Below are 14,700 nucleotides of genomic sequence, written 5' to 3' on the forward strand. Positions count from 1 at the left end.
TCTTTATTACAAACAAAAGACATATGTCATATGTAACATTTCACATTTTTTTATAACTAATAGATTCCACTAAAAAAAAAACAAACAAACAGATATTCAACTGATTATGTTAAAAAGGCCTTTTTCCTTATACATAAGGTAAATGTCATGAAGTTTAACCTGACGTCCAGTGCCATTCTTATATAAAAGACAACATTAAACGTTTCAAAATCTCAGCAGAGGATTAAACAACTCCACAAACAGCATTACCAGCTTCACTCATTACTAAACAGACTGACTTGATTTCTGTCAGCCATCTACAAAAGGTCTTATTGAGAATTACAGAGGTTTAAATGTTAATGATATATTTGTTCTTACAATATTGAGATTAATTATAGCATTTTGTAATGTCAAACAAGCATTTGACATTAGAAAGTATATAAAATGTATTATTTTTATTAAAATAACTGATCGTTTCGCTAGATAACATCCTTCTTTCTCAGCTGGGATCATTTACAACTGCATTTAGGATGATTTGAAGCTTCATTTGAACTACATTTTGGAAGATAAAAATCGGGGCACCATATCAGTCCATTATATGGAGAAAAATCCTGAAATGTTTTCCTCAAAAAACATAAATTCTTTACAAATGAGGAAAAAAAGACATGAACATCTTGGATGAGCACATTATATGTGAATCTTTGTTTTGGAAGTGGACTATTCCTTTAAGGACTCAAATACGGTATTGACAACTGTATTCTGCTGTGTGTGAACGTGGCTACAGTAAATTCGGTTTTTATGTTTGGATTCTGCAAAATCATAGGGTCCTATCAACAGTATTTATAACAACAGTATTTATGAATTTAAAAACTAAAAACTATTATGTTAAATCATTAATGTCAACATCAGTAGAATTTAGCAAATAATTTAGCAGAGAGCTGAGATTGTTTTCTCACCTGAAATCTTGACAGTATATGTGGCTGAGGTCTTGACTTGATTTCTGTGAGTAACTTCACATCTCCACTCTCTGTTGTCATCTTCATTCAGGAGTGTTGTATTCAGAGTGATAATACAGTGTCCTGGAGCTGATATCTGATATCTGGAGTCTGATATCATCAGTCTAACACCAGCCTGATTCACCCAGAACAGTTGAATTCCCTCAGAACGGATCCAGTCATCACAGGATGTGTCCCAAGAATATGAATACAACTGGCAGTAGAGACTCAAAGAGCTGCCTGCACTGATCTCAGTCTGTGAGGATGATGATGGAAAAACTGAAACACAAAATAACACACAAATCACACAATTTTGCATTATCATGGAAGTTTAAATAAGAAATTTGCCCTTTTTAAATTGACCACATAATTGTAAAATTACCATGAAGAACATGCAGATAAACACGTGCATCAGATCCTTGTTGTTGTCCATTCACTGTCATTTGTCGGCAGCTGTAAGATCCATAATCTTCTTTTGTGACATTTTTAATGTTCAGAGAGCAGTCAGACCCCAGATTCAGTCTGTCATGACTCTCTGTGTCTTTCTTCTTTTTCCCTCCAGCAATCAGTTTAACTGTTGCTGAATATCTTAATCTGTTATAGATCCAATGTGTTGATGTGCAGTCAGGAAGAACATTATTGCACGTCAGACAGACATTTTCACCAGAACTGATGAACACATGAGCATCATCCACTCCACTGATACCTGAAACACAAGAACATTTGACTGATAATTATGTTATGTATTAATTTTCACAAACAAACTCCTGTGACAGCAGGACATTCTAAATATCAGATGTCAGAGCATTCAGGTAAAAACAGGCAAGAGCTTATGAAAACAGTTCTGAAAACACTGGAACACACTAGAAATGTGTATGTTAGTTTGACCCATTGGTGTAATTTACGGGTAGGACGGGCGGGACATGTCTCCACCACTCTTTGCCAGGGTCGATATTGTCCCCACCACTTTTTAGAACATCTCGTGACACAGACATACATAAAGCTGATGAAACATTTGTTCCTGTTAAATAAGACTGGAATCTGTTGTTTTTGAAATCATGTTTACAGGAGAAGTTCACTTCCAGAACAACAATTTACAATTTTCTCACCCCCTTGTCATCCAGGATGTTCATGTCTTTCTGTCTCCAGTCATAAAATAATTATGGTTTTTGAGGAAAGCATTTCAGGATTTTTCTCCATATAATGGACTTTATTGGTGCCCTCGATTTTGAACTTCCAAAATGTAGTTTAAATGCAGCTTCAAAGGGCTCTAAAAGATCCCAGCCAAGGAAGAAGGGTCTTATCTAGCAAAACGATTTTTTTTTTTTTTTTTTTTAAAAGTTTGTATACTTTAAGCACAAAAGCTTGTGTAGCACAGGTTCTGGGATACGCGTTCACATGTACTACTGAATCATGTTGATGTCACACGGAACGTTAGCGGAACTACAGACCCAGTGTTTACAAAGCAAATGCGCAAAGACTAAGAAAGTGCAAGTTAATCAAACGCTGTTTACAAACAAAAAGGTATAATGACATGGATTATTCTGAACTTGTAGGAGAAAATAACATGGAGTTTTTCACTATACTCTACCTTTTTAGAGTGGGGAGAGGGGCTGTGCCCAAAATCATTTATAATGCATTGTGTGAAATATTTAGTTAACACAGAAGATAAAGAACTCAAATAACTCTATTAGCACATCTAACAGAGTCTTCCAAAACTGATCATGAGGTTTTCTCACCTGAAATCTTGCCAGTATATGTGGCTGAGATTTTGACTTGATTTTGATAAGTAACTTCACATCTCCACTCTCCGTTGTCGTCTTCATTCAGGAGTGTTGTATTCAGAGTGCTGATACAGTGTCCTGATGAGAATAATATCTGATGTCTGGAGTCTGATTTTGCCACTTTAACACCAGTCTGATTCACCCAGAACAGCTGAATTTTCTCAGAACTGATCCAATAATCACAATAGGATCCAGCATATGAATACAACTGACAGGAGAGAGTCACAGAGCTGCCTGCACTGATCTCAGTCTGTGAGGATGATGATGAAGAGACTGAAACACAAAGTAACACACAAATCACAGGCTTTTCAGTCACCATAGGAGATTACATGAAGTATTTGAAATTTGTAAAAATTGACCACATAATCATTAAATTACCGTAAAGAACATGCAGAAAAATACGAGCATCAGTTCCTAGTTGTTCATCATTCACATACTGTCGGCAGGTGTAAGATCCAGAATCTTCTTTTGTGACATTCTTGATGTTCAGAGAGCAGTCAGACCCCAGACTCAGTCTCTCATGTCTCTCTATGTCTTTATTCTTTTCCCCTCCAACAATCAGTTTGTCATCTGCTGAATGATTATCATAGATCCAATGCGTTGATTTGCGGTCAGGAAAAACATTATTACAGGACAGATGAACATTTTCACCAGAAGTGATGAACATATGAACATCATACGCCCCACGAGTATCTGCAACACAAGGACATTTGACTGATCATTATGTTATATATTAATAAATTATACTTTATTGTATGCATATATTATTTGAACTCTTTCACAGAAGCCTTAAAGAACATGTAGAATTATGTTTACCTGTGAGTGAAGAGAGAATGATCAGTCCCAGCAGATACAAGTGACACATATCAGCCATTTTTTCTTTCTGTTAGTCTTTACTCCTCTTCATTATATGCTCACAACTCTCTTTAAATACTATCCACTCTTCCTGTGGTTGTTAACTTCCTCAGATTTGACCAACCATGTTTATATAGTGACATGATGCCAGTCATAATGGAGAAGTGTTGCTTCATATTTCTTGAAAAAATCCTCTCAAATTCAAATAGGTTTATTACTAATATGTCTTTTTCATTGATGTTTAAATATAATCGGAACAGTCCCTCAAGGTCAACTTGTCGTTCAAGAGCACAATGCTAACAGCTCAGGGAGTTTTAACCTGAAATTCTGTAAGCACACAGACTTTGAGCAGCAGCGTAAAACACTGGTCATGAATCAAACATACAAAATGAGGATTTGTAAAGAAAATTGTCATAGGACTTGGATATAAGCTGAGAGAAGACTGGTTTTCCTTTGATGTAAACAAAACCTGCAAGACAAGCCTATTCTCACCGGAGCTTACGTTATGCCTACATCATCCACTAGACACCACCCTCTTGTGTTTGCATGTACGACAGTTAGAGGAAGTTTTAAATATGGATATTTTTCTTACAGAAATGATTCACTTCAGGTTCCGTTATTAACCCCCAGAGTCATGTGGAGCACTTTTTAAGTTGGACACAGTTTATTGGCCTTCTTTTGGACTTGAATATCACCACCCATTCACTGCCATTATGAAGCTTAAAGAGCCAGGACATTTTTTAATATACAACTCCAATTGTATTCATCTGAAAGAACAAAGTCATATATATCTAGGACCCTTTAAATCATTAATGATAAAACTGGTTTGCTACTGAAAATGTTTCCGGCTGTGGGCTGTGGGTTTAACCCACACAGATCTGAGATCATCTCTAAATGCAGTTTGGATGGATGATGCTGTGAACACTCACGCATTCAGATCATATATATATAGAGCATTTGAGATGTAAAAGTATTTAAATTGTATTTTTTAATGAAAATAACATCGTTTCACTAGAAAAGACCCTTCATCCTCGGCTGGGATATTTTACAACCGCATTTGGGATCATTTGAAGCCGCATTTACACTGCATTTTGGAAGTTCAAAATCGGGGCACCATATCAGTCCATTATATGGAGAAAAACGCAGAAATGTTTTCCTCAAAAAACAATTTCTTTACGACTGAAGAAAGACAGACAAGAACATCTTGGATGACAAGGGAGTGAGTACATTATGTGTGAATCTTTGTTTTGGAAGTGGACTTTGGAAGTCCTTTAACTTGTGCAGCAATTGGTTGGAACAAACATACCTCTAACAATAAGAAATATGAAGTCAGGAATAGTCTGTATAGGCTGAATAAAGCAAAACAGTATCTTACCAGTGATGTTTTGATGGATGATTGTATTGAAGGTAAAGATGATTACAGTGACATACAGGAATTGTACATTACTAGTGTGCAAATAAACAAACCTTGTATGTGTGCTCTTTGAAGCTTCATGAGCACATTTCAATATGATCGCATGTCTGGCAAGTGTTTTATAATGAAGTGTCCCCTGAAGAAGCGGCCATTTCAATCAGGAAGTTCAACCAAGTCTGAGTTTAAACTCAAACTCTGAATTGACTTATTCTGAGATGTGAAATGCTGAGTTTTTGGTTTCAGAACAGCTGAAGTGAGTTTGTTAAATCCACTGACTGAGTTTAGCACTTGCACCACGACTATGAAAAGCCATGATCAATGGAGCTCCAAAATTATGATTCACCATGGCAGCAGCTCCTGCCAACATCTGCATACTTCTGTTTCAATACATAACTTTAATTCTTAATCACTGTTATAATATCAAAGGTAAAAATGGTAAGTTATTGAGCTTCATTTAATTTTCATGGTATACCACAGGCAAAAGAAAAAAAGAAGAAAAAACTGCTAAACATGAAGTATAAAAATATAATTCAATTAGGTAAAGCTTTAAGCATAAAAAGGTTTCACGCCTGTAGGCTACATGACTTTACAAACATTTTACATAAATAAATATCATTCTGTGTCTATTTCAATGTGCATCAGCTTTTTCCACGTAGTCTAATGCTCTTTTCACATAATTAAATGTTCTCTATTCTAAACGGTTGCATTTCTTAATTAGAATAATGAAATTGACATTTGAGTTCTACTCAGCCAACAGCAAGAAGACTCGCAAAATAATACCAAGTATTGGAAGAATATTAAAATCCACCATGGAAAAAGAATAAATGTTGCTTTTGTATCTGTAGGAAATAAAGATGAGCAAATAAATTTAACAGCTGTGGTGATGGTTTTGGCACATATCTTAAACTACCTTTCCATCTGCCATTCTGCCATTCCATACAGCAGGGGTGACCAACCCTTGGAAAGAGATACTCTGCGTTCAGAGTCTTCATCCAGTGAGACAATGACAGATACAGCACATCCTGAGTCTCCATGCTTGAGAGACAAAGCGTTTGATTGACCAAGTTCTGAGAGGTTTTTCAATGTCATGAGAGTAGTCTACAACTATAACTACACTTAGCAAGCCCCTAATGCCCTTCATGAATTCCACTTAACACCTCCTCATTCAGTGATTCAGGAATGCCTATTCTGTCCTCATATAGGTCAAGTCAAGTCACTTTTATAGCACTTTAAAGCAACAACAAAATAAACAGGAAAATGTACTTTCCCACTTTCCTTGTTTAGCTTTGTCATGGTGCAAAACTGGAAACAGCGCTGGATCCATGCAGGCCAGATAGCATGCAGAGTGAAATCAAAGGCCTCTGGTTGGTTGAACATGAACATTCTTACTTCCAAAACAGGGCACACTTGGTCGTGGGTATAACATACGATTCTGATACCATGTCATGAGAGGGAACAACATAATTGTTCAATGTCCCCACCAATTGGGTACAATTTGATTGGCCAACATAATAAATCTGGTTCCACACACAGATCTACAGGAGAAATGATCACTGGCTTTTGACCGGTAAAATCCTCAGAGAGTCAGGACTATCAAAGAATGGAAAGAGTGTGTGAGTGAAGGTGGTTGTGAATGTGTGTAGATGTGTGTTAGTTACAGGATCAGAGAATGACACCGTTCCTCTGTCATAGTCCAGATTCACTCTCACACGATCAAGATTCTGTTTAACATGAAAACCAGAACCAAAACTTCCTCTGTACTGGTGATACCACACACTCCACACATCAGTCTTATAGAAATCACATCCCTTCCTTTGGTTTGAATGCTGTAGTTACTCCAAGACTCCAAACTAAACTCTCTTTAACCTCCACATCCCAGCAGTGTGTTCCTGAGTTAAAACCCTCTGAACCCAGAACACATCGATAACAGTCAAATCTCTCTGGATTATCAGGAACAGGTTGATTGATCCTGATGTTTCTCACAATGGTCAGATCATCAGACAGGATGAGACGTGGATGAGCCGTGTTTGGATCCAGAATGACAGGAGCTGATGAGACACAATCAACAGATGCTGTTATTCTGATGCTCATATAATGATCAAGAGAGAACAGATCTTCTGCAGACTCACTGTTCTGGACGATGTCCTGCATCTTCTTTGAGACTCTGAACGGCAGGTTGCCCAAGTAACGTGGCACATGAATCAAAGCTCCAGAAGGCGTCTGTGGATCCGGCTGTGAGATCTGGACTCTGGAAGAACATTCAGGAGTCAGAACTGCAGTGGCTTTGGATCAGAAGCAAAGAGACCAGAGACACCAGCAGATCACTCACCTTTCCATTGAGACTGGAAACTCCTGCAGAACAAACACACCATTGATCATCAACAACTCAATCAATCATTAATCAATCAATCAATCAATGATCTGAAATCAGACCTTTAGAAAGCAGACATCACTGGCTTTCATCATCTCCTCCGTGTCTTTGATTGTGTGTGAAAGAGCTGAAATGTGTCTGTTGATCTCCTCCAGCTTCTCCTTCATCATCTGCTTCTTCTGCTCCTCTTCCTCCCTCAGTGAAGTGATTGTAGCTTCTTCTTCATCTCTGAGAAACTGATGAAGCTTCTCAAACTGCTGTTTAATCTGCTGCTCTGTGTGCTCAGCTTGAGACTGAAATCAAACCACATTCACTTCAATCATCTCCATCAACACACATCAACACAATCACATCATTCAGATCTGAGATAAACTCAGATACAGACATATAACGCATCCAGAAGCAGATTGATGATCGTCATTTACAAAAATAATCAGCTGGAGTCCATTATATTAAATATATGAGATCATAACTGTATATAGTGATCCTACAGCTGTAATGAAAATGACTCTGATTCTGTTTCCTCACCTTGATGTGTTGAACTGTTTTCTTAAACTCTCCTTTCATTTTTGTATTGTGTTTTAGTTTCTCTTGTAAGGTCTTCAGTGTTGTATTGAGACTCTTCTAGAATTAAACAAAATAAAAAAAAATAATAATAAATAAATAAATAAATAAACCCCACCAGATTACAGTGGGAAGAAGAGAAAAAAAACAGTGATATGGTCAGTTATATCAATTAGTTCTTCAGTTGGGCTTATAAAATGTATTCTGTTTTACTCAGGTTGGCCTTGTTTTATGTTGTATTTTGTTTAAAGGTAAAACTATTTAGTACTATTTAGAGACAAAAAAACAGAAGAAATCAGGATGGTGACAGTTTTTCACAGCACAGTATGTCATATTAAGTATAAATGTGTTCATGACTGATTATTTTTCTTTACATATGAAACACAACATTTGTCTTACCTTATATGATGAAACAGCTTCACTGATGGGTCTGAATGTGTGACTGTCGTGTTGTTTTGAATCTCTGCACACTAAACAAACCGGCTGTTTGTCCTCCAGACAGAAGAGTTTGAGTTTCTCACTGTGTAAACTGCAGATCTCCTCAGATCCTGATGAATGACTCTCATTTCTCTTCAGGAATGACTCACACAAGTTTTTTAATGCAAGATTACATGGAGGCTGATCTTTTGAGCATCTTCTCCTGCAGACAGGACACTCCTGAGTTTGCTTGGTTCTCCAGAACTGTTGAAGGCACTCTTTACAGAAACTATGACTACATGATAAAACAACAGGAGCCTTGAAGATTTCATAACACACAGGACAAGATAAATCATCTTCAGATAGTGAAGCCATTTTCACTATTTGAGCTTCAGCGACTTTTTACTTTTTGAACAATGGTTTCAAAAATGAATGATCAATTGCAAATATCTGCCGTCTGTTCAGAAACACATGACTCAAAAATCTTTCTGTAAAGTTTTTCTCTTCATTCTTAGCTGAACACTGATTCTTTACTGCTTTTGTCGAGACACGAGAGTCGGTATAACAGAAAGACAAATAACTAGTCTGTCTCTTCCTGGTAACCCAGATAGCAAATTACATTTGGCCCAGCTGTGGACCATATTGCCCACATTTGTCTGGCCCACAAACTGTATGGAATGACAGCAATGACTCAACCTGAGTGTGGCTGAAAGAATTCAGCCACAACTGGACCAGATCTGGTTGGCATCTGGGTTAGATATGGCCCAAATCTACTTAGCTAGATACAAAACCATACGGAATTAACCTTTAATAAAGAAAATACTCATATAGTCCAAATTGCTTTATTACAATATCAAAATTTTATGTATATGTATATGTACACCACATTTTGTTGGTTTGCAACCTGAAATGAAGATGGACACATTTTGTTTTTGTTTTTTTATCCAGCTGTATTAACTTATAACATTCAAGTGAAAGATCACCAACATGTCTTAAAATAAATAAATAAATAAATAAATAACAGAATCACACAAACTGTCCATTCTAGGAAACACATGGAAATAATTTATCATGAGTCACTATGAATATGCATTTAGTTGCATCCATTACCGTAAACTTTGATTTTGGTACTGACACCTATCTGCGTGCATGCATCATCATCAATATAACATTGGCTAATGCAATCTATCCTCCTTTTTCCTCAATGCAGAAGTAAGCCTATGGGTGAGACTTTTAGTTCATTTTAGGGAAATAACGTGCAGTAAATGTTAAAACTGTTTGCACTATCAAGCAGTAAAACAAGCTGTTTTGTACAGCTTAAAATAGCTGAACGTGGATGAGACCGAAGCCACATCCATAAAATTTACACTCTTACAGGAAGAAGTAGGTGGATATCATCTATGGCTTTAATATTTCAAAAATTGTTTTATGGAATTATGCAATAAGAAAAATGAAACCATTTTCTAACTGTGAAACTTTTTTTATTAAAGTAGCTGACAAAACACTGAGGCAAGCAAAGGGGGACACAAGACATATTTGAAATATGAAGAAGCCTAAGCACAAATTAACTCCACAATGTAATTAATATGTTTGACAGAAACTGAAATGTATCATCAATTAAAAATTGTTCTCCACCTTGCAACTGAAGTCAGAAAAATGAGTCAGAATCAACTTAATGTCTGTTTACCTCCGGGACAAAGTCAAGATTCTGAGAGAAAATGTACTCTTAAATATGGACCTAAATTTGCTGCACTGTATTTCAGTCACAGTTGCTGCCATATTTTCTGTGGCGAGCACTCGCCTGTATCAAAGCTCTTCCCACACTCACAGCACAGAGAGTTTTCACTCTCTCAAGCATTATTTTCTGGGGTCTTTTCAAAGAGTCAGTCCTCGGAACTCTCTGTCCAGTTCAGTTCAATTTTCTCACGGCAGAATGAGAACGATGAAGATGAGATCTGAGTCCAGCTTTCCATTTAAAGCTCTTCTGACACAGATGACATAGCTTCAGTGTGAATTCTCATGTGACTATTAAATCCTTGTTTATAGGTGAAACTGATTCCACACTGAAGGCAAGTAAAAGGCTTTTTCCCAGTATGAACTAACATGTGAATTTTAAGACATTCTTTACGACTGAAAGTGTTTCCACACTGAGAGCAGCTGAAAGGCTTTTCCGAAGTGTGAGTTACCAAATGAACCTTAAGGTGTCCTTTCTGAATAAAACTCTTCCCACACTGAGAGCAGACGAAAGGCTTTATCCCATTGTGAATCAGCATGTGATTCTTTAGGCTTCCTTTACGTGTGAAAGTGTTTCCACACTGAGAGCAGCTGAAAGGCTTTTCCCCGCTATGAATTATCATGTGATTGTTCAGGCTCGCTTTACGCGTGAAAGTGCTTCCACACTGAGAACAGGTGAAAGGCTTTTCTGACGCGTGAATACGCACATGCTCAGTAAGTTGTTTTTTCTGTGTAAAACTCTTTCCACACTCAGAGCAGGTGAAAGGCTTTATTCCAGCATGAACTAACATGTGGTACATAAGACTTCTTTTCTGTTTGAAAGTGTTTCCACACTGAGAGCAGCTGAAAGGCATTTTCCCACTATGAATTATCATGTGATTGTTAAGACTTGCTTTACGTGTGAAAGTGCTTCCACACTGAGAGCAGCTAAAAGGCTTTACCGAAGAGTGAATACGAGCATGATCATTAAGTAGTTTTTTCTGTGTAAAACTCTTACCACACTCAGAGCAGCTGAATGGTTTTATTCCAGCATGAACTAATGTGTGGTACATAAGGCTTCTTTTTTGTTTGAAAGTGTTTCCACACTGAGAGCAACTGAAAGGCTTTTCAACTTCTGAAATTTCAATGTTGTTTTGTGAGCAACTTTTTTCAGTTTTGGAGCAACTCACTGATTGTTCTCCAGCATCTTTCTGATCCTGATGCTTCTCCTCCACCTCATTCAGATCTTGTCTTTCCTCTTTCACTTTCATCAGGCCTAAAATAAAAACACTGAAATGATGAAAATCAATTTGGGACAGTTGAAAAATATGAAACTAGGATATGTTTACAAGACAATAATAACATTATATTATCATTTGGTTTAATATTTTAATTTGGCAGTCAACCAGCAATGAAATTCAATTTGTATGGCCTATACAAATGTGACACTGATGCATCCAACATGAGAGAAATACCCACTCTCATTTGTCAAGTCATCACAGGCAAGTCATAATGGCAATGTGCTGCCATTAGAGGTTTTCTGAGGATGTCACTAACTGTTAAAGCATTACATTTTAAGTGAAAATCAGTGGCAAGTAAAACAGTGCAGTGTTTTTCCCTGGAGAATAAAACTTAACCGATAATTAAATTACAATTAAATTAGGGCTGCACGATAAATTGCATGCAATTGTCAGGCGCGTTTAGTCAGTAAAGCTGGTTCTGTGAGCTCTAAATCACTGACAAGCTACTCAAAATCACGTTCATAAACACAGATTAATCACATTCAATGATAAGCATGATTTTGCATAGCTTGTCAGTGATTTACGGCTCTGTGTATTAATTGCCGCTCCAGCTGAATGCACGTGATGGGGATTTACTACTAATCACAGAACTGGCTTTACTTGCATGCGATTTATCGTGCAGCCCTAAATTAAAACAGAAAAGCATAAAAATTTAGGACATTTAATTACATTTAGTTGCAATTTGCAAACAGCAGCATAAACAACAGAACTTCTGAATTCACATCACACACCTGCAGCACTTCTATAAACAAAATAAATTCATATACAAATACAAAAGTGAAATAGGCCTATGTGAAATAAACTTCATTTATTTAACAAACTCACAAAACGAAAGAAACTGTGATGACTGTCGGTTCATTTTCTGCAAAAAAAAAAAAAAAAAAAAAAAGAAAAGAAAGAAAGGGAACTGAGAAGGCAGAAAGCCTTCTTTATTTTTCAAAATCTTATTGTTTTGTTTTCAGGAGTATGCAAATAAAACCATTTACAGTTTTGAATGATTAAGTATTTGCTTAAAAACCAAACACTGACTATTTTTGGCCAGGATGTGTATGTGTGTGTGTTTATGTGTTTATTTAGAGGTACAAACAGTAATACAGCAATATATTAATAACAACAATAATATATAATAATATAAGCAGCATTATAATTTACCAAATCCTTGTTAATGTGATACAAAGATCGTAAATTCTACATCCTAGTCTGTACATTTTAATATTATAAACAATACTGTTAGTATTAGTTAGATGCTAGATATATTCCACCAGTTTCATAGACAAGGCTTAAGCCTAGTCCCAGACTAAAATGTAAGTCTGAGCTGTTTCAACTGAAAGAAACTTGCACTGACTGATCTTAAAATATGTCCGATTCATTGTTTTGTCTCAAGATGCACAAGAATAATGTTATTATCTAAGGCATATTAATGAAAACTACTTAATTGTCATAATTGAACTATGGCCTAATCCTGGATTAGTCTCAACCCTGTCTGTGAAACCGGGCCAGATCATGGTCCTCTTACAATTCTGAAAACAAAACATTAGAACCAAACAAAATAATATGTAGGCTAATTTACTTCAGTGTCTGACAAAATGTCTAAATGTTATAAATTAGTCTATTTAAAGACAATTAATAATTTAAATTCATTATATAAAAATTATTTGAAATAAATGAATAAAGACTTGTTTCGTCCAGACTTTCTGAACCTCTTGGGTGATACATCAAATACATTTTAGCAGTGACTGGTGGCCACCTACTGGCGTAACATAACATATACAATCTTTATTTTAAGCGTCACATTCATTCAGTTACTCATTTTGATAGTGGCTGTATCCGGACTGAAACGTATCCCAATACTTTCGTTATTATTTAATGTTTGCAACACATAAAATGCAGCCTACTGTGTAAAGTGTTTGTGAAGCTGTTTCAAACATAAAGCTCACATGATGAGCGGTGAATCAGCGGCTGGTTTAAATATTCCAATGTGATTGTAATTTCAAAAGTATCCCTGACACAGGCCCAATATTTAAAATAATGAATAAACACCAACCTCCTTGGTCCTCCTGTTTTATTCTCCAGGGTTCTGGTTCATCCATGTCCTCTTCACTCTCCTCTTTAACAAACACCATCTTCACAGAAGCAGATCTCAGCTCAGATGATACTCCGCCAGATATTCCTGCTTGCTTACAAAAATTAGACACGACTATGAGGACAAGAATATTACAGATATTTTTGACTGTTTGTAAAATCGTTTTATACACTACAAGAACATTTCTACGGTGAAACTAATCTTCTTCCTCTGAGGTTTAAAGGTAAACAAACGCATGTGTCATAGCGCCAACCACTGGACTGGAGCTGGAGCTAAAAAGTTAAAAAGAACAGAATTTACTCAAATAGAAATCTTTTCTAACAACATAATTCTTTACTATAACTTTTTAGCATTTTAACACATCATTACTGAATAAAAGTATTAATTTATTTCAAACAAAGAAAGAGATTTAAAAAAAAAAAAATGTACTGACCGCAAACTTTGAAAAGTAGCGTATAATGTTACTAAAAAAAAAAAACTGAAGTGCTCAAACTTGCACTTTATTTAGTTTGTGTATGTGTGTGTCATTAACAGTAAGACATAAGAGCAAAGTAGCAATGAATCAGTTTTCAAATTCGAAGTGCTAAAACATCGATAAACAAAACTTAAATACTCTAAATACCCAACGTCCTAAACAACGTTATTGTTTTCATGTTTTATAGCTGTGGTTCCCAATAAAACTTTAAAATATTTTGGTGCATATTCATTTGTCAGTATTGTGGCGCTCCATCTGTTAGGCTGATGAATCACCTGTCGTTTTCATCGAAAATTTCGCTCCGCCTTCAGACAGCAGACAAGCAATAAGAAAACCGAAAACACCTTCATTCTGTTGTTTCATGGGAGACGGTGAGAGAAATCCAGAGCACACATGGTAAGCGCAATCGCACAGAGGGAGAGAAGATTGTTTGATAAATGACGTTAGGCAAGATGAATAATTTTGAATAGTTAGGCACTATCTAATCTGAAGCCTTTTAGTTATAGCCTATTATTTGTAGAATGTATTCGGGAAATGTCATAAAAAAGCACTAGAACAAAAAGTTATTTTATGCTCACAAAAATGTTTGTACACAAAAATTATGTTTAGTCAGACACAGTCAAAGCCTTACACAACTTGAAAGCATGTGAACTGTATAACTGAACCAGCAAGGTACTTTACAGGTTCTCATGAACTAGTCTAACCAGCTTCAGGTTTTATTTTTGTCCTTTCTTGTATTTCTTCCTCAT

The 14,700-nt window shown here is 36.2% G+C and overlaps 1 protein-coding gene and 1 pseudogene across 2 annotated transcripts; both read right to left on the reverse strand.

Annotated features, from left to right (window-relative positions):
- Positions 1-6,577: 6,577 nt before the first annotated feature.
- Positions 6,578-8,754, reverse strand: LOC127162876 (zinc-binding protein A33-like; annotated as a pseudogene).
- A 975-nt stretch (positions 8,755-9,729) lies between these two features.
- LOC127162881 (gastrula zinc finger protein XlCGF8.2DB) lies at positions 9,730-13,692 on the reverse strand. Of its 2 annotated transcripts, none has more exons than XM_051105798.1 (2): positions 13,438-13,692; positions 9,730-11,368 (listed from the first exon to the last, which is right to left on the reverse strand). In XM_051105798.1, the coding sequence occupies exons 1-2, from the start codon at positions 13,514-13,516 to the stop codon at positions 10,353-10,355; spliced, it is 1,095 nt and encodes a 364-aa protein (XP_050961755.1). In that variant the 5' UTR covers positions 13,517-13,692; the 3' UTR covers positions 9,730-10,352. The 2 variants fall into 2 exon arrangements, with proteins under 2 accessions (XP_050961755.1, XP_050961756.1); XM_051105799.1 differs by having other exon boundaries at positions 9,730-11,382.
- Positions 13,693-14,700: the final 1,008 nt, after the last annotated feature.

This window comes from Labeo rohita, chromosome 3 (genome assembly GCF_022985175.1).
Source record: "Labeo rohita strain BAU-BD-2019 chromosome 3, IGBB_LRoh.1.0, whole genome shotgun sequence".
Taxonomy (NCBI): domain Eukaryota; kingdom Metazoa; phylum Chordata; class Actinopteri; order Cypriniformes; family Cyprinidae; genus Labeo; species Labeo rohita.